We start from the raw sequence: 18,837 nt of genomic DNA on the forward strand, positions 1-18,837 counted from the left end.
CTTGTTATGAAATTACCCTTTTCTCCCCACCTCACCACTGAAATGGAAATTAATAATTTCAGTTATTTTGAAAAAAAAAAAAAGAAAGTTTTATTACTGTGAAACTAGATTTCTCCTGTTTATGTACTCCCCTTTTCTTTTAATCTTTGGAACCTTTTAAACCTAGTTTTGAAATGTTTAAATCTGTGTTTTTCCCAGGTTGAACTAGCTTTTGAACTAGTTTTAGGATTAATTTCAGATAGGTGAGTGAGTTTGCTGCCAGAGCTAACATGCGTTCAGATATGTATACTGACTTCTTTAAATGTCTGAAATGTGTTCCATTTATTTTTATTTCATAGTCTTTTGACTGGCTCCTGTGTTTAAAAAGCAGCTCTCCTTTTCTAAAGCTTAGTGTCAGTACACTAGTTTTCAGCACGATTTATTCCATGAGGTTGTTGACTTTAATTATATTGTGGATACTCAGACACTGTTACTTAGTGGTTCAATTATACATGTTTCTTGGATCACTTCCTAGGTATTACTTAGGAATAAATGAAAAAGTAAAAATAAAGTCTTGTTTTCTCATGTGCTGTAGAACTAGTTGTTCCAAAAAGCACTTGTTTATCATGTTGAGAAACAGATTTCTAAGTCATAGACCATGTGGGGGTTGACTAACTGGCATCCTGAAGCTCAGGATAAGCTTGGAATGGGCTGTCCACATTGGTGAGTCCAGTTACTTGATACTCTGGGCAACCTGGTTTTGGAAACCCCGCTCTGTCGCAGAGCTGATATATTCCCTTGCTGCAGCGCTCAGCAACTCTGCTGAAACCTTTCTGGCATGAGCTGGGTTCTCACTGAGGGACACATGGATATGGATTATGGCCCTAAAGACACAGAGGCTGAAAATGGGACTTCTCCTAATCATGAGAGCTGTGGGCTCTGAAAGAACCCCTGGAGAAGTACTGGAAACAAAACATAATTCCTAGCCCATTGTCCTGCTGGAAAAACCTTGTATAGAGTGATGGAAAGGAGAGGCTTGGTGACTCCCACAGACTACGGTTAAAAGATCTGTCATTTTGGAGGTGACTGCAAATCACCTTGCCTTGTTAGTTCTCATCTACACCATTTCCCACAGGAATTCTTCCATGAACGTGGGTGACCTGGGCCATACAGAGGACTCCTGCTGAGGTCTCACTGGCACCTTATCCAGTGGACTAACAGGTGCCCATCTCTGCTGGCACATTCTCGATATACATCTCAGAATGTAGATGTAATTCTGTTATCACCTTTATGATTGCTGGTTTACAGTTGTCCTTTTTGTTCCCCATTTACTTCCAGTTTATGAGTTTTTAATTTACAGCAGGATTCTTACTGCTGACCCCCATGGAAGACCTTGCCTTTGTGCTATTGCGTATTACCCTCTTTCTGTTACTCCAGCTTTCAAGGTCATCCTTTTCCTTCTGTGTAAGCCCTCAGGCCTTCTTTCCACTGATATTATTTTATTAACAAACTTCCTCAATAAGTGTTCTCTTTAAAGTTAGTCTACTTGCTAGTTTAGTAAAACTAGTCCCATAAGAAACTCAATTAGAAATTCATCAACAATTTTCCTTTTGACTGCTCAAGCTTCTGTCCCATTTGTCTAGTTCTTCCCATCTCACAACTTTGGCTTTAACACCCAATTTTTCCAACTTAACTAAAAACTTGCCTGATGGCACTGGGACAAAGCTTCTCCAATATGTAAGTAGATGAGGACAACCAGCTCTTCTGGGTCCTGATTTCTTTCAGTGTTCAGCATGTCACAGAGCTGAATATCCAGCTGTCCCTGAAGGGTGGTAGAAGAGGGCAAGAAATGTCCTCCTCTTTGCGCTACTTTTCAAAGATGGTTCATGACTATGCAGTCTATACTTTGAGGAAAGCTCAAGGTTGCTGTTCTCAGGCTCTGTGAGCCAAGGGCTGCTTGTACAAGGACACACATAACATGGTACCTTGTTGACACAGGTAGGTGTGAACTTGCCTGAAACTCACTGAGCACTGTAGGAGCTAAAGATTCCACCCTTAGACAGGAGCCCCTCACTGTTGTTTGGGAATCAGGAAAAAGAACATAGATCAAAAATGCACGTGTTAGCTGTAAGCTGACAAGGTGTTCTATACAAGTGCCATGAATCCTACCTCTGTCCAAACCATTCGGTTGTTCTTTAACTCCACGATTATGCTATCACTTTCATTTTGCAAGCAAGGCTGTAATTCAGGCCACACTTGATCTTTTCCTGGACCAGACAAGCCACACTCACCTGCTGTTTTTTTAGTGAATAGATGGGATGGGTTTTCTTTCTTAATCTCCAAGCCACTGACTGTGCAGCTGGTCATCCCCTCCATCTCACCTCTGCTGATCTCCGTCCCTCAGGCTGTGCCTACCCTTACCTAAGCAGGGGACATGCCAACACTCAGCTAAGAGTGCACCAGGCATGGATCTCTGCTGAGTGAGGGAGCACTGCTGCGGGTTGCTACTCGCATGGGTTCAGCATCCCAGCATGGTGCATGTGTGCTGTTGGACTGGGTGCAGGGAGGGCCAGAAGCACAATAGCCCGGACCAGCAGGCGCATGTCTTGGGTTGTCTGATGTGTTGTCCAGCACTGTTGTGGGTCTGATGTGAGCAGCAAGGGCACATCTCAGGGACCTGGGTTTGTGTAAGCCAGCTCTTTTATCCACAGGGTTTGTCAGAGGTTTTTGGAGGTTTCAGAGCTGTCTCAAAAGCAGACACCTTTGTTATGTAAGTTTTCAGTTTGACATTAGCCTGCCATTAGGAGAGGGGCAGTCAGGCAGTTGGAAAAGCAGCATGGAAGGAGATGGGAGAAGACTCCTGGCCTTCTGCTCTCACTGGAAGAACAAGTGCCCTGTCTAATAGCACGGTTCTAGTCAGAGCACAGCCCGGGAAGGAGGGGTGGAAGAGGAGGGGTCTTGCTGCAAAGAGGAAAACTGGAGCTTGTCCTCAGACCTCTGCTCACTCACTGCTCCTGGGCACAGAAAGGCAGCCTGGATGTGACTACGGTCCCGCTAACCCCTGGTGTCTCCTCCAGCCTCTCCCTCTTGGCTCAGTTCCCTGAGGTTGTTGGCTTCCTGGCTGTGGGCAGAAGGTGTTTTTGACAGAGAAAAGTGGTATCCTGGGGGTGGATCTAGAGTGGGATACAGAAGAGGGGAGGAGTCACTGATAAATGCTAATAAATAAAAGGCCCCTCTTTGTCAGTCCAGGACGCTGGGAGAGCTGCCCCCTCAGACAAGAGCTGCAGGCTGGCGGAGAAGCAACAGCTTAGTGAGTATGCAGGGACTGCCTTGCTTTTGCTGGACAGCTGCTCCTTATTAATGTCTTGCTGTGCTACACAGCTGCAAAATGTTAGGAGTAGTTGCTGTGGTGTGTGTAACATCGTGATTCTACAGACCAGCAGAAGACAGGTCAGAGAGCTGCTTTTCTGGTCTCTTTATCTGGGTGGCTGTGGAGATTTCCCTGGCGTTTGCAGGCAAATCATCCTCTGTTAGGGCTTGTGGGCTTTGTGGTGTGTTACTTCTGGGAGACAGAAGTCTCCTAGAAGAGAGAGATGTGTGCTGGAGAAGTATGGAGTGCAGTGGGAGTAGGAAGGAGATGTATTTTTGCAAGGGAAAGTTGGTATAGGGCTGTGTAGCCAGCATGCTCATTCATCCCTTTGCTTAGGGACATGGTTTAATGACGACCTGGCAGTGCAAAAAGAACAGTTGGACTCGATGATCTTAAGTCTCTTCCAACCAAAACGATTCTGTGATTCTGTGAAAATGCATTTCCTCTGTGGTGAAAAATGAAACATTTGGGTTAAAGTGGTGTTGTGGCTTGTCTCCTGTGGTTGATGGCAAGGCGTGCTGCAGGCATTCTAGGAGCAGAGTCTTCCAGGGAGCAGAGGGCTCTTCCTTGAGTGAAGATAGATAAATAGAGTTCGGCTGAAAAGTGTGTTGGAGTTTCCCACTGTGCAGCCTCACCTTCATTCTAAAATACTCACAGTATCTTTCTCTCTGAGCCCCACTGCTTTCCCACTGGGGTCTCTCCTCCAGCCTCTCCCTCAAGCCTCCCTTCCTCGGCAGCTCTCATGAGCTCCCAGAGTGTACAAGATGTTCAGGAAACCTACAAAATCCACATTCAACACTAACTTCCAAACCGTGGGCTCTAAGGAATGCAAACAATCCCAGTGCAGAGAATTCATATAAAGAAACCGGAGTGGAAGGGCATGGAGGGATGGCAGAAAACTCTCAGTTCTCCTCTGACCTTTTGTCTATAGCAGACTTCTGGCTTTTGCCCCAGCACAACCTAGTTTTTTTCCTCATCTCAGGCTGAGCATTGAACGGGCAGGATGTGGGTTGTATATGGGGCATTGATGGCTGCTCTCTGCATGGGGTGGGATATGGGGAAGAAAAGCGATTCTTTAGTGTTAGGCTCTGGCTAGCTGTCCCTGTAGTTCTTGGCTGTGTCTCCTGCAGCATGGCTCCCCAGATCAGCCTCTGCAGGTCTCTGCCTCTGCAAGTGACAGCAGTGACAACACCACACTGGCTTGGAGGGAATGGTCTGCACCCAGAGTGCACTCAGTCTAGCACTGTCAGTGAGAAATCCTGATGTCTGCACGTACACATGGACAAAACAGGTGGTCACCATGGCTTTGATCAGGCATAGTGAAGGTTACTGTGCCCTAGGCTCATCCCCAGGCAGTGTGCATGGTCCCAGCCCCACCACTGCCATGAGGGAGGGCTGGCAGGCACTGGGTACCCACCTTTCTTTTCTGCCTTGCCTCTAGCAAAATACTGCACTTTCCTTTTCACCCTGCAGGGATGGCCATCTCAGTAACTCCTTTCTTCTTTCACTCCCTCCTACTGTACCACAGAGCTGGAGACAGGAATGTTCCATCTTTTGTCCATCACTACCGTGTCTTGTGCTGGAAGAGCAGTGTGGGGTCAAGATCATGGTAATGACCTGCAGAGATAGACTTCTGGGTGCTGCTGTCATCTCAATGCAAAAATCATGATCCCTCCAGCAGAAGGGATCCTTCTAGGTTGCTGCTTGTCCCTCCTGGAACAGTAAAGTAAGAACAGGGAAGAAGTAGGTTGGATTCCTCCTCTAAAGACTGGCTGGCTGGGACCACAGCAGGGGCTAGCTGGAGGGAGGAGGACTGAGTGGGGAAGGAGTGTTTGAAGCCTCATTCTCGATGTCTCCATGACATGAATAGTTTAGGCTTGGTCTATCCAGCCAGAGGATGGTGAGGGCAAAGAGGGCAGATCAGAGGAAAAATTAGAAAGGCAAATATTTATATTTGGGATCAGCACACTACTCTCCCTCTGGGCCTCCTTGAAATTCCTTCCACTTGCGCAGGCAGTTCTTCTGAGTGTGGCATGCTGGTGACAAGCTTGTCTGTGAATTATGGGCCCCAGCCCTGAACTGGGAGAGGAAGGGGGGCTTGACTCCTCCTTCCCAAAACCTGATTTAGTCTTCTAATAGAGGATGTTTTGTTATGGCTCCATAAAGAGTTTGTATCAGCCAGCCATTGCCTTCCCCAGGTTCTTTCATGGGCTCCTTCCTGGCTCTGTTTTCATAATAAACATTTCACTGTCAACTTTGCAGGCAGCTCAGGATCTCCAGCTGCCCTCAGTGGGAAGAGAGCGGGACACAGCAAGAGAGACAGAGTGAGAAATTCCTTCTTGCACTGGCACAATGCGTACTCTTGTCATCCTTATGCTCCTGGCTGTCTTAGTGATGGCTGCTACTTGCTATGGTAAGTGACCTTTCTTACTGGGTAGTGATAACTCCAAACCTACAGACATCTTCGGGTCTGTTCATACGGTTTTTTTATTCAGCTTTGTGTCTTCTTCCCCCTTAACTTGATCTCTTGTCTGCTTTCCTGTCCTTGTGTCAGGTCCTCCTAGCCCTGCTCCAGAGCTGTCAGCTCCAGTCATTGTGATTTGTGGTCCAGGATGCTTCAGCCCCTTCCTCTCTGTTCCAGTTCACCTTGCAGACTGCTTCTCTTTCTGCTCCTCTGTTGTCTGGACTATAATTAGAACTCTTATTCTTAATTCTTCTTTGTTAACTGGGGAATTTCTCTTCGCTTATGTAATATCAGCCCCCAGTTCCTGTGAGGCGCACAGTTCTATACTGATGGAATAAAGATGCAGTTCCATGCAAATGTCAAGCACATCTTACTGTGTTAATCCATTCCTTAAGAACACATGCAGACTTTGAATGAAAACAGGTATTGTATCCACTGTGGTGTCAGAACATGAAAGAGAGGAACTATGCTTAAGAATCACACACCAGAAGACCAAGTCTTCTGGTGAAGACACTTGAAGACCTGTCTAAGACAACAGATAGCTCCATTCGAAACTCCTGAACACCCTAAACTCCTCATGTAAATATTAGGTCACACCACTGATCCCTTTCTCTTCCTTTAAAACCAGTGCCTTGAATCCTGGCCTCTCTGATTTGTCTGTGCATGTTCTATTGATCTGTGGTGTGTGAAAGACTGTGAATCCCATCAATACAGTGTCTTACCACATGTTTTACTCTTTCTTTCCCCAGAGTCTCATGAAAGCAGGGAATCCTATGAGCATTTCCGTAAGAGACTGCTTTACTATTTTCTTGAATTTGAATTGTGCAACAGACATCTCCAAGACCATTTCCTTGTACTTGACTGTAGGGATTAAGCAGGCAGAACTATTCAGATGAAGGAAATTGAACTTACTGGGTGATGAAGTTTCAGGATGAAAAGGGAGAGAGTTAAATAAAGACTTCATGCATACCACTGTTTTGCAAATAATATAGTGAGAATTGGAAAACAAATAGTCACACACCTAGATGTCTGCTGCATGCACCTAAAGCAGATTAAATAACATTAGAAAAGCACATTGCTCAAAAAGCTCTGGGATGAGCATGGGAAGTGGTACTGCAGAAGCCAGGGACATGATTTTTTCCCTCCCAAGGACAGCTAGAGCCTTAGTCTCAACACCTGGGAAGAAGCAGGTGGGATATGTGGGCAGGAGGGATCCTTCGGCTGGAAGAGAGAGTTAGTGTCACAGGAAAAGCATGAAAGCATGGAGAGTCTCACTCTACAACAAGCAATATACTGGAGAGGTTAGAGAACAGATAGATAAAAACTAAAAAGAAATCAGAGCGTCTGGGAGAAGGACTTCACAAAGCAGCTGGCCAGAAGCACAAAGGTATATGTGGGAGTCAATATCAGATATCCACGGACTCCTGAACTCTGCAGTAGGACTGTGATGTTTCTCAAAAAGTACAGAAGGGACTTTCAGGAACCTCAGTCCTGAACTGCCACCCAGACTGCTCAGTGATTGCCTAACCTTGGAGGCAGATAGACTTAGGCTCTTCCTGGTTTTACCTTTAATTTTACGATTCTGCTAATTTTGCTGAGCATGGCCAGGCCTCCCACAGTCTGCACAGCTTGGCACCTACCTCTTGGCTGGTGGATCTCCTGGATGGCTTGAGTAACATCAGAGCAAGAGCAGCATGTACACTTCCAAACAGGCTGCCTAAGCCAGAGGGAGAGCCTGTACGCCAACCAGTGAGGTGGACAGCCGGGAATATTAAAAGGTCCTGGGTTTCACTGTGTGTGGAAGGGTGGAAAAAAAGTTGTTATAAATATGGAAGTTAGCTTTTTTTGAAATCTGGCTGTGAAAAAGTGTCTATCTACTCTGAACAACCCTTTGCCTTCTCAGATCCCTTCATCAACAGGCAAAGAGCCAATGACTTCATACAAGCTGATACAAGACTACATGCCATCACTCGGGAGAGGTATGTTATGGTCTCAAGACACTGAGGATGGGAGTGGGGAGAGGTGTCTCCTTGCCAAGTACAGCCTGGTACCAGAGGTGGCAGCAGTGGTGACTTCTGAGAAGCCTCAGCCCAACTCTCAATGTGAGGTGCCTGTGAAGTCCCCAACCCTGAGAGAAGCCGGAACGGAGATAGCAGAGAGAGTCCTTGTGTTTGAGGACACGTCATGTGCTGAGAGGCTCTGCTTAATTTGTGTGAAGGAAACACCAACAGAAGGAGAGGGAATCAGTGTGGGATGGCCAGAGAGGAAGCTCAGTTTGAGATCTTGTTCTAGTTTTCAGATCTCATGCAGAATTTGCATGACCTTTTCTAAGTCACAAGGCCATCTAGGGATCTCCTTGCCTCAGCTATAAAATGCAGATTTTGGCAGTTTCATGTCTCATGCAGGGCTTGTGAAAATAATGCCTGAAGCACAAAAATCATCTCTTAGCAAGGCCAACATTTTCCACAGTACTAGGTGGCCCCTTTGCCAAATGTTTCGGGTCTTTGTTCCATGCGTGGCTTTTGGGAAGGGTTGAAGGCAGCAGGCTGTAGGGGCTGCAGAATGAGGATTCTTCCTCAGGCTGAGGCAGACGCCACCCCTCCCTCCTCACCACCCTGCTTAGTCCTGAAATAAAAGGTTATCTGAGGAGGCAAAATGTTCCTGCTGCAGCCTCATCACTCCTCTGGGTGTAGTGAACACAGAAGTTTGTGTGCTAAGATCCTGGTAGCTGGATGGAGGAATCTGGTGATGGACCCTTAATACCTGTGGAGGATTCTGGGGCAGAGAAGGGCTGTAGATAGATATTTCAGATGCCAGCACTCACCCCTAATCTCTTGTACTTTTTCAGGATCAGGGAGCATATTAAGGCGCCCTATGAACGTCAGAGGGAGACCTGTGAGAACTACTACCCCTGCGAAGTATATGCTTCTCACCATGGCTATGCTGCTGCTTACAGGCACTATTTTGGGAGGAGGACAACTAAGTAAAGGGTGACCCATCCCTGGGGCCTGGAGCCTAGGTATCCTTCCAAAAAATGCAATGGCTCTGAAACATATTCAGTTGCTTGTGTCCCTGTATGTTATCCTGCCTGCTGCTTCTCTCCCATATAGCCGTGGATTCCTACACTAATTAGCGTTAAGCTGATGTAGCAGAGATCAGAGAGAGTTCAGGATGTGGGTGTTTACTACACAATAAATTGTTGGTTTGATACTATCTTGTCATGAGTCACAGTATTTTGCGGGGGAGTGTGCGTGCAATTGTCCACAAAGAAGCTGAATCTGTTTATCATAGAATCTGGTGTAGATTACAGGAAAAAAGTCACTACCTTTCAATCACACAAGTTTGAAAGGATCTACAGTCGTTTTTTCTAGGGGCTTCTTTAAGAGGTCAATGGCAAATTTTGGTTCCCAGTCTTAAGACATCTTAAAATAGTGTAGATTTCAGAATGCAGGGTCAGATGCACCTTTTGAAAATAAAATCTGTATCTTTCCTCAGTTGGGAAAAAAAATTTCTGAAGCTACCCGTTTAATCTTAAAAACAAAGTTAGGGTGAGAGCTAGTGACAGAAAAAGCCTGTAAATTGCACCTTGTTTATCCAGCTACCCTCAGGTAGCTGGATGTAGGGTGCTCCTGTAGAAAGGAGCGTATGGTCCAGACATTAGTCCTATTTCCTTTTGGAATCCCCTTTCATGCCCTTACTTCCACTTGGTAGCACTAGAAAACTGCAGAAATCAAAGGTGAAGAGGGGCTTCCAGGTGGTAAAGAAACAAGTAAAAGAAACCCAGTGAATGGGGTCAAGCTCAGCTTCATTCAGCTATAACAATTTAATTTTGCTGTTCATAATTCATTAAGGAGTGAGTGTGACTGCTATTGGGTTGTTACCAGCACCAGGGCACCTCGCAGAGTGTGTCCCCAGGCCAAGAGGCACCAGTGCTGACATGCCTGAGAATTCAGTGCTGCTCTGGGCTGGTCAGCAGCCGCAGCAGCTTGGACACTCCTAGATTTGAAGGGAGGTAAGTCTGGGAGCAGAACATCAGTGTTTGTGGGATGACGTGCTAGTGAGGTCCTTAGCTCTGCCACACCAGTGGAGGTAGGGGACAGAGTGCCAAGTGATACTGAAGACACAAGAAGTACTGATGAGCTAGTAATCACAGTAGCACCTGGGAATGGTCAGGTAGAATTAGGCCTTATCCCCCTCCGAAAAGGTGACAGGATCAATAGCCCAACTAAAGTGCGCCTGCACCCATGCACACAGCATGGGCAACACACGGGAGGAGCTGGAAGCCACCGTACAGCAGGAAAACTGAGATACAGTTGCCATCACGGATCAAGTGATCGAGTGCACCCTTAGTAAGTTTGCAGATAACACCAAGCTGGGCAGAAGTGTTGGTCTGCTTGAGGGTGGGGAGGGTCTATGAGGGATCTGGACAGGCTGGATTGATGGGCCAAGACCAATTGTATGAAGATCAACAAGGCCAAGTGCTGGGTCCTGCTCTTGGGCCACAGTGATCCCCTGCAGTGCTACAGGGTTGAGGAAGAGTGGCTAGAAAGATGCCAACGGGAAAAGGACCCTGGGAGTGTTGGTCAACCGCCAGCTGAGTACGATCCAGCAGTGTGCCCAGGTGGCCAAGAAGGCCAATGGCATCCTGGCTTGTATCAGCAATAGTGTGGCCAGCAGGAGAAGAGAAGTGATTGTCCCCCTGTGCTCAGCACTGGTGGGGCTGCATCTTGAGTACTGTGTCCAGTTTTGGGCCCTCGCTACACGAAGGACATTGAGGTGCTGGAGCAGGTTCAGAGAAGGGCAACAAAGCTGCTGAAGGGTCTTAAAGAACAAGTCCTGTGAGGAGCAGCTGAGGGAACTGGGGTGGTTTAGCCTGGAAAAAAGGAGGCTGAGGGGAGACCTTATCAACTTTCCTGAAAGGAGGCTGTAATGAGGTGGGGATCAGTCCGTTCTCCCAAGTAACAAACAACAGGACAAGAGTAAATGGCCTCAAGTTGCACCAGCTTAGATTTGATATTAGGAAGAATTTCTTCACTGAAAGGGTTGTAAAGCACTGGAACCAGTTGCCCAGAGAGGAGGTGGAGTCACCCTCCTTGGAGGTATTTAAAACGTGTAGTTATTGTGCTTAGGGACGTGGTTTAGTGGTGACCTAACAGTGCGGGATGAACAGTTGGACTCGATGACCGTAAAGGTCTCGTCCAACCAAAATGATTCTGTGATTATGTGACTCTGTTGTGTGGGGTGTGTCGGAGACGTCTTCTATCTCAGCGTGGCATAGCTGGTTTCAATATTCACATCTCCAGGCTTCCACAGGCATTATATAAGTGGGAAAGACTCACGGCATGCTGTCAAAGGCTATGAGGTATAAAGTATCAAATTGTGAACTACTCTGTGAAATTAAGCCTAGAGCCAAATCTACCTGCCACATTAGAAACTTACATCTTCTTCCAAAGTATGCTTCAAGGTTTTGCCAGCTTTGAAAACGAACTTTCGGAAAGAAATGTGATTTATTTAGGGAAAGCATTTCTGATTGGAAACTCCACCCTGACAGTTGCTGTAGTTTTGTCCAAAAGAAAAAGCGAGAGATAAATGAGTCTAAAGTAAAATAAATATACGGAGTAGGTACATTTGCAACCACCCTTGTTCTGCGTGTTCCCAGATAGGTGAATCTTATGATCACCAACCGGAACAAAACTTTCATACCCTAAAGGCAACATCTGCAGTGTCTGGGTTTGTCTTGACTCTGTGACACTACCAAAACAGAAGACACAGGGTTAGTGCTGTCTGGGTTTGTGTCCAGAAATATCTCGTGATTCCAAACTCTGGTTTACCAGTATAAATAGTGAATGATACCAGATATTGCTGTGGGATTTCAATAGTGTAAGCAACAACCAAACATGTTTAAGAGACTATGTGCTGGTTAGAAAGCTTCGAAAAAGTTGGGAAGAGAAGTAAAGCTGTTTGAATTACTTGAATTGTATATTTCTATTCTTTCAAGTATTCTTATGGAAGCGTAACTCTCCTAGAATACCTATTATTTCTATTCTATTTTATTTTTATTTTTAAACTGTTGCTCTTTAAGATACTTTTGCTGAAAGTTGTTAGTATATATTTTCAGACTTTCCTGTACTGTAGAAAAGTTAAACTTTTTTTTTTTTTCTCTCCAAATCCCAAAATTTTTCTGAGCTAAAATCCAGTGTTTCTAAGGATTGGCAGAATCCCTAATGGCTCTGACTGCCTTTGTGAGCCTTTTAGGCTTTAATTCTGTAATATTTGGATGTGCCCCTAGCAAGTGGGGCTGAGGACAACTAGAAATGGAGGAAGATGTGATCCATGTGCTGTTTTTGGGGCATGGCTTTGGAAACTTGGATGGTGGCTTTGGAAAGTATGGCAGATAGGCTCTAGAAGAGCTTGTGCAGGGCTCTTGACATACCAAGTAACCACAGCACCAAAGTCCTGAAGAATAAAACAGCTTTGGAGTTTGTTTGGTTTTCAGGCAAGAGAAGCCAAACTAAAGCCTCCAGACTAGAAGGATTTCCAAGAAGGAAAAAGAAAGGCCCTCTCTCTAACTACAAAAGTTTCCATCAGTATAAAAACCTCAGCTCTCCAAAGTGGTTTGGTGAAACTCTGAGGTCAAAATCTACTGTGTGTTTGCCCTATGCAAACTGTTTCATGGGTTTCTTTACCTTCAGGGGAATGCATCAGGGTGGGGTGAGGGAAAAGGTCCACCATCGGGTTCAGTCTGATCTGATTTTCCACATGAGAGACCCCCATTACATGAAAAGATCTGCTCTCCTTCAGCATGTGCTGATCTCTTCCCTGGCTTTGCAGCAAGAATCTGAATGGCTTTCATGTTTATAATAAAATTGGTATTTTTTTATTCACTTGTTTTTCTTTAACAGTCCCATTCAAAACTCCAGAAAAAAATCTTCTGGAAATGCCATGACTCCTGAGATGGATGTCAAAATGGCTGCCAGGACACGATGTCTCCTGGCCCAAAGGATGGGCTTTGTTTTGGAGCTCAGACACAGGCACATAAGCCAAAGTCCTAATCCCTCCAGGCAATCACAGGATATAAACAGCTGTCCGAAAGCAAGCTCCGGACAACTTCAGTATTCTCCAGGAAAGCTCTGAAGTTAGGGAGTCTAGCTCAGCCAAAGAAGACATGAGGAATCTGCTGGTACCGCTGATCATGATTCTGGCCCTGGCAGCACTCTGCTGTTGTGAGAAAGGTAAGGGGACATCTTTCTGGGAAGGCTCTCGGGAGCTGTGCTCAACCCTGCAGCTTGCTGCCTGTCTGCCTTTGGTCTGGGAGAGATACACAGCTTTGGCGGGCGGAGGTGCGTCACCGGTCATTGCACAACTTCAGATCTTTGCCTGAGAGACAGAGTCATGGATGAGAGAGGGCTTGGTGATAGAGAACCTCACCGCTTGCTAGGCACTTTCTTCCACTGATCAAAACCCAGCTCCCCAAATGCGCCATTGAACTGCAGCAGAGAATTTGAACATTTTTATATGTTTAAGTATGAAAACAGTTTAGCATTTAGGTGAACTGGCAAAGATATGCTGTATGCTCACTTTTGTGTAAGAGGGTTGAGCTGAAGGCAGCTGTGTTGACCACAGGGAGAAGGACCTTTTGTCTGCCAGCCCGGGAGTGCTGTAGGATCACAGAGATAGACACCAAGTTCAGCCTTCACCTACAGGGAAACATGGGATGTGAAGAAATCCTGGAGGAAAAAGAGCCTCCTATTGGTGGTTAAAAAATAAGGGAGTTGTCCCACTGAAATACAAGCACATCACATTTGAAGGTGATTTAGTGGTGATGACTTCATGATGAAGTAATAGTGATGTAGTGGCAGCTTTATAGCTGATGAAGAGGAAGGGAAGGGGAGAAAAGATCAGAAAAATATTTTCTCTTTGCAGCAGAAAAAGAGAAGCTAAACAGGAAAGAGCTCTGTCTTTTCCTGTATTCTCTCACTCACAGTTAAACTTAATTCAGTCCTTGGCATCAGATATGTCAATACTGGCAAATATATTTTGTTTGATCAGTGTTTTCCTACTTTTTCACTCCTGGGTATATATCTGCCTTTTTTTTTTTTTTTTTTTTGCTTTTTTTGGCACAAGGCAACATTTTGCATTGCTGTGTTCTCATGATAGGTCAGTGCATTGTCTATTAACTACAACACAGCAAAAAAACATATGCCTACTTTTCTTATTATGTTCTAGAATGCTTAAAGGCTTTGGTGTAACTTCTTATATTTTTCTTTTTTTTTTTCTTAAATCCTTGGAAAGTATACATTGCTTAAAAATAGAGCTACATGCCACCCTTTTCACACAAAGTTTTTGTTTAAGCACAGTTCTTGGTTTTTTTCATCTCTAGAGTCCTCTAGCTGCCCTAAGTACACATATGCCAAATACCTGGTGACTTGGCTGGAACTGACACTGTTGAAAAAAACTATGGTGAAATAGCGTATGAAAAAAATTGTGAAATAGGGCAGCGTGAGAGAGCCAAGGTTAGGAGACCTTCCATTTATCTCAGAGGGCACTTTCCTTGGGTGTTTGCCGGGAGCATTAAGGATTAAGATTAGGACTGAACACAGAAATACAGTGTATTAATTCCTCTTGGGAAGGCTGGTGAGCCATGTACCTCAACGCTGAGCCAGAGAGCTCATAGGACAGAGTTATTCCTAAGTTTTGGCCCTATTTCCCTATCAATGCCTTGTGATCTCTCAAAGTTGAGGACATCTCTCTTTCCAAAGACAGCTGTCTTCAGGTTCTGTCCAAATTTGGGCTTTGCACAAATGGTCGTCTAGCTCTAGCTGTCCCTGCTCTTAGCAAGGTTGGGAATATGTGGTTATATGTTTATTGTGTCATTTAATCTGTCTCAGAGGAAGTTGAAATTAAACAAATCCAGGCATAATGGGTGAATTTTACTGTGGTGGAGAAATCTGTCTCTAAATGGTGGGTGTTAATAAAACCCTTCTTGGGAGGAACAGACCTTCTGGAAAAACGGGGGGAGCTCGACTCAGTCAGGAGATAGAGGAAGCAAGGAGGACTCAAGCAAATTCCTTTCTGTCTGTCTATCTTCCAGATCCCAAAGACCCCCCAGGATCATCCAGTGCTGACAGTGAGTATATTGTTGTGACTGATGCTCATCTCAATTCTCCTGCATCTTTCTAACCTTTGGTAGGTTCAAGGGGTGAACAAGAACCATGCTGAGTCCCTCTAGCTGCTCCCCTTCTGCACCCTCAGTGCTGCAGTCCCCGAGGTGCAGGAGCACCTGCAGCAAACAGAGGGGTTGCCTTCACAGCTGTGGCAGAATGAGACACCAGGAGCACCAGCTTCCTGCACCCACAGCCTAACATCGCTCTGGGTGTGCTAGTGCCATAGCCTGCAACCCCACAACCCTTGAGCAGCTCCCAGGCAAGACATGAGTTTTGCAGGTAGTTAACAGCTGGTTGCGTATGCACTCTGTGAAACAGTATGATGTAGGTGGAGGAAAAAGGCCAGTCTCCCTGCTTCTCTGATCTGGCCTCAGAGACCTGTCCAAAGTGACTGCTGCATCCCGAGAGTGTTAAGAGAGTAGGACCTGCTGCAGGTCCTCCAGGCACTGGTCTTTTGGATCTGTTGAGCAGTCATTCTGGTGAGCAGCATCACAGCAGAAAGGCTTGGTGCTACACCACAACAGGTTGTGACATCGCTGCCAAACCCCACAACCTAGAGAACCTCAAAGCAAGCACCTTCCTTGGCTGCTCCTGAGGGCTGCAGTCCTTTCTGTCAAGTCACCTGAGACATGGGGATTTGCGTACCTTGGGACATTCACAGTTTTTGCAGTAAGCTGATCGTGTCAGAAATCTGCGTGGAAAATCCCTTTCGTTCTTCCCCCTCCTTTCTTGAATCTTACAGGATAACATTGCTGCTGAGAAGCATGAAAACTGGTATTTCACCAGTGAGCCAATACAAACAAAGACTGGGAAAGAGAGAAAAATGAAAAGAGTGTTCAGGGAAAGGTGGTGATTTCTGACCGCTCGTTAGCTGTCAGTTTCTGTGTAGTCAATATTTTGATCCAGACTAAACCTCAGCTTGCTAGAGAGGGGTCATCTCTCACCTGCCAAACAGAAACACAGTCAAACTACCCATGATGTTGATGGAAGAGCACAACCCCCACCATCTTCCCACAGGCAGAGATCTTAGAAACATCTTTCCCCCAGTGACAGTGACAATATGCCAGTTTCCCTGTTGAAACGTGGTCATCTCTCACCTGCCAAACAGAAACACAGTCAAACTACCCATGATGTTGATGGAAGAGCACAACCCCCACCATCTTCCCACAGGCAGAGATCTTAGAAACATCTTTCCCCCAGTGACAGTGACAATATGCCAGTTTCCCTGTTGAAACGTGTACTGGTGTGCAGCTGTCTGTGTTGCTGGTGTGCTGGCATCTGTGCACACTTCTGCTGGTGTGGATGCATCCCGTGGAGCGAGGCTGTGCTGTGCTGAGCCCTGGCTGGGGATGGGAAGTGGCTCTACCTGCTGTTTGCGGGGTGCTCTGCAGCTCCTCAGTGTTTGCACCACCACAAATCCAAGGGAGCAAACAAGCAACTGTGCTAATATGGTGTGTTACTGGAGACTGGGGACCAATGCTGTCATGGCAGAAAGACCTCACATGTTCTCTAAGCCCTGAACACCAGGATCTTCACACCTCCTGGGTGTATTTCTCCCTGAGTGTTGTTTACTATCATTATTTTATACTCGTCACCTTTCGTGGAACTCCGCACGTGTGAGCATTGGTATTTCCATGTGCTACCTGTTGCTTATGGCTCATTAGAAGCATTTTTAAGGCCTGGTGGCTGCTACTCCACGTTACCCTCAGTCTAAGTCAAAATACAGAAAGGAAGCTAAGACTCTGAAGTTGTGGGCTACAGAGAGAGGGTGCCATTCCCTTAATTTTCTCCTTAGTCGTATTTTATGCTGTCATGACTTTGTTTTCTGCGCATTTGCTGTGGACTCAGATCGTGCTGTGTAACAAGGGAATGGAGTTTACGACAGAAAATGCCCTTGCTCCATGAAGATGTGTGGGGTGGGAAGAGATGAATAAGCAATTAGAATGATTCGTGGCAGCCAACTGCTTGTCAAGTGAGTAGACTGTTCTTTTTCAGTGGATAGGCTGATCTCTGTTTTTCTTAGACCATGGCCCTGCATCTCTAACTTGCTGTGCCATCTCTTGGTAGGCATCAAGATTAAAAAGGAAGTTGCCAATGCCTTTGTGAAGAGGCAGAAGAGATCCAGCTTATATGAACGGTAACAACTCATGAGTCAGGCTGAGGGCTGAACTCTGGGCCTGTTCTGAAGAGTGGGTGGGAAAGCAACAGGACATGTCAAGGCATTCACTTGTTGTACGCCCGTGTTATTTCCTCTATGTGTTGAAACAAAAAGACTGTAGGAAACACTTATTGATAGATAAACAGTTCTTTTATCATAAATATCCTTTTGAGAGCTGCACTCTGATATTCCTTCCAGGGAGGCAGACAGGACTAGCTGTCTGGGCTAGCCATGGGGATACCAGGATATAAGTTAGAAGCTGCTCTAACCTCCAGGGTCATCAGAGCCAGTTTCCAGGATAATGAGCATCACAGAGCCTTGGTCATTGCCTCTAGCTCCCTACAAAGGCAGCGCAGCTCTGTTGCAGGTATGAGGCTTGATCAGAATGGGTGTTCTTTCCTAAGCTGTAGATCCTGCATCCATTTGTGCAGAAATCTTAGCCACAAAGATTTGGAGAAATCCTAGCGGTAAACATTTGAGGAAAGTTGAGGTCATCCAGAATATTTCCTGGAAGATGTTGTTAAGCCACTGTCTTATGTAGGTCTGTACAAAAAGAAATTTTATTCAATCCCTCTTTGGACTGGGAGGATAATATTGTGTTTTAGATAATAGAAAATTGTGAAATCCCATCTCTGGAAGAGAGGATCAGAGTATTGTAGCAGAGGAACTGGCTGATGTTGAAACCTACAGTGATTAAAAACAAGATGAAATTCAGTGGTAGAAAGAGTACTGACTCTAGGAACCACCCCCTTGAAGGTGGGTCATTGTAGAAATAGCTTCTGCTATAAGCATTAATTAGGAAGGACTGAGGTAGGCAGACAGCGCAGGGTATTATTTTATCAGGTAAGGTTAGTCTGGAAATATGGATGCAACAAACGTAATTCAAGGGTGCAGGGTATATCCAATACAGAAATAAAGTATCAGTTAATGAGATATTGGTGGGTCTTCTCTTGTAGCAGCGTGTACTGTTGTCAGGAAGGATTAACCAAATCTGGAACAGGAGTTGAGAAGGACAGAGTATCTTCATAGCTGAGATGAAAAGACTTGGGCTTGCTTAGCCTGGCAAAAGAAAAGTGAGTGGGGACGATGTTGCTGTCAACAGCAGAAGTGAGGATGATTAGAGGAAATTCCTTAAGCTAAAGGAAAAGAGTGGCTAGCAGGAAAGTGAGCAGAAACTGGAGCAAATAAAGGTAAGCAGGTAATAATTAATTAATTAAATAATAATAACAGAAAAGATTCTTGGGTAGTTGGGGAATGAGCTTGTGGACAACCCCCCCACTTTTGATAGTAAAACCTCAACAGCAGTTGCTTTAAGCTGATGTTAGTTCCAGCTTTTCTCTGCATTAATCAAGCAGTCTATCCCCGTGTAAGTGGATGTTTAATTTGCTATGAGAAGTACCCTGCCAGGGTACCCTGGAAAGTTGCTCTTCTCATGTTACTGTCCTGTGTGTGAAACCTCTCCAAGTGCATGAACTGAACCTGCAAAATGGCATCTCTCTCTTTGTCTACTCCAGGTACTTAGAGTATTACAAAAGTCCAATGGAGCAGATGCACGAGCATTGTGAAAACTACCCGCCCTGTGACTATCTCTCTGACCAAATAGGATTTGCCATGGCCTACAACCGTTTCTTTGGGAGATAATAAGGATGGGTCAGTCACTTTGTTCATTTTGCTTGGGACCACTCTGAACCCCTCCAAGAGA

General features: G+C 45.5%; 2 protein-coding genes across 2 annotated transcripts; both read left to right on the top strand.

Annotated features, from left to right (window-relative positions):
* The first annotated feature begins 3,222 nt into the window (after nt 1-3,222).
* Nucleotides 3,223-9,028, top strand: MGP (matrix Gla protein). Its single transcript, XM_010140391.1, has 5 exons — nt 3,223-3,289; nt 5,612-5,762; nt 6,563-6,598; nt 7,717-7,792; nt 8,662-9,028. The coding sequence occupies exons 2-5, from the start codon at nt 5,702-5,704 to the stop codon at nt 8,798-8,800; spliced, it is 312 nt and encodes a 103-aa protein (XP_010138693.1). The 5' UTR covers nt 3,223-3,289; nt 5,612-5,701; the 3' UTR covers nt 8,801-9,028.
* A 3,950-nt stretch (nt 9,029-12,978) lies between these two features.
* BGLAP (bone gamma-carboxyglutamate (gla) protein) lies at nt 12,979-18,776 on the top strand. The gene is made up of 4 exons (XM_010140401.1): nt 12,979-13,045; nt 14,905-14,940; nt 17,045-17,114; nt 18,650-18,776. The coding sequence occupies exons 1-4, from the start codon at nt 12,979-12,981 to the stop codon at nt 18,774-18,776; spliced, it is 300 nt and encodes a 99-aa protein (XP_010138703.1).
* Nucleotides 18,777-18,837: the final 61 nt, after the last annotated feature.

This window comes from Buceros rhinoceros, unplaced genomic scaffold (assembly GCF_000710305.1).
Source record: "Buceros rhinoceros silvestris isolate BGI_N320 unplaced genomic scaffold, ASM71030v1 scaffold5760, whole genome shotgun sequence".
NCBI lineage: Eukaryota > Metazoa > Chordata > Aves > Bucerotiformes > Bucerotidae > Buceros > Buceros rhinoceros.

Excerpts from the sequence above, each read along its gene's own strand:
- MGP (XM_010140391.1), top strand. The coding sequence starts at position 5,702 with ATGCGTACTCTTGTCATCCTTATGCTCCTGGCTGTCTTAGTGATGGCT. Across the intron at positions 5,763-6,562 it reads GATGGCTGCTACTTGCTATG|AGTCTCATGAAAGCAGGGAA; the intron begins GTAAGTGACCTT and ends TTCTTTCCCCAG. Across the intron at positions 6,599-7,716 it reads GGAATCCTATGAGCATTTCC|ATCCCTTCATCAACAGGCAA; the intron begins GTAAGAGACTGC and ends TTGCCTTCTCAG.
- BGLAP (XM_010140401.1), top strand. The coding sequence starts at position 12,979 with ATGAGGAATCTGCTGGTACCGCTGATCATGATTCTGGCCCTGGCAGCA. Across the intron at positions 13,046-14,904 it reads ACTCTGCTGTTGTGAGAAAG|ATCCCAAAGACCCCCCAGGA; the intron begins GTAAGGGGACAT and ends TCTATCTTCCAG. Across the intron at positions 14,941-17,044 it reads AGGATCATCCAGTGCTGACA|GCATCAAGATTAAAAAGGAA; the intron begins GTGAGTATATTG and ends ATCTCTTGGTAG.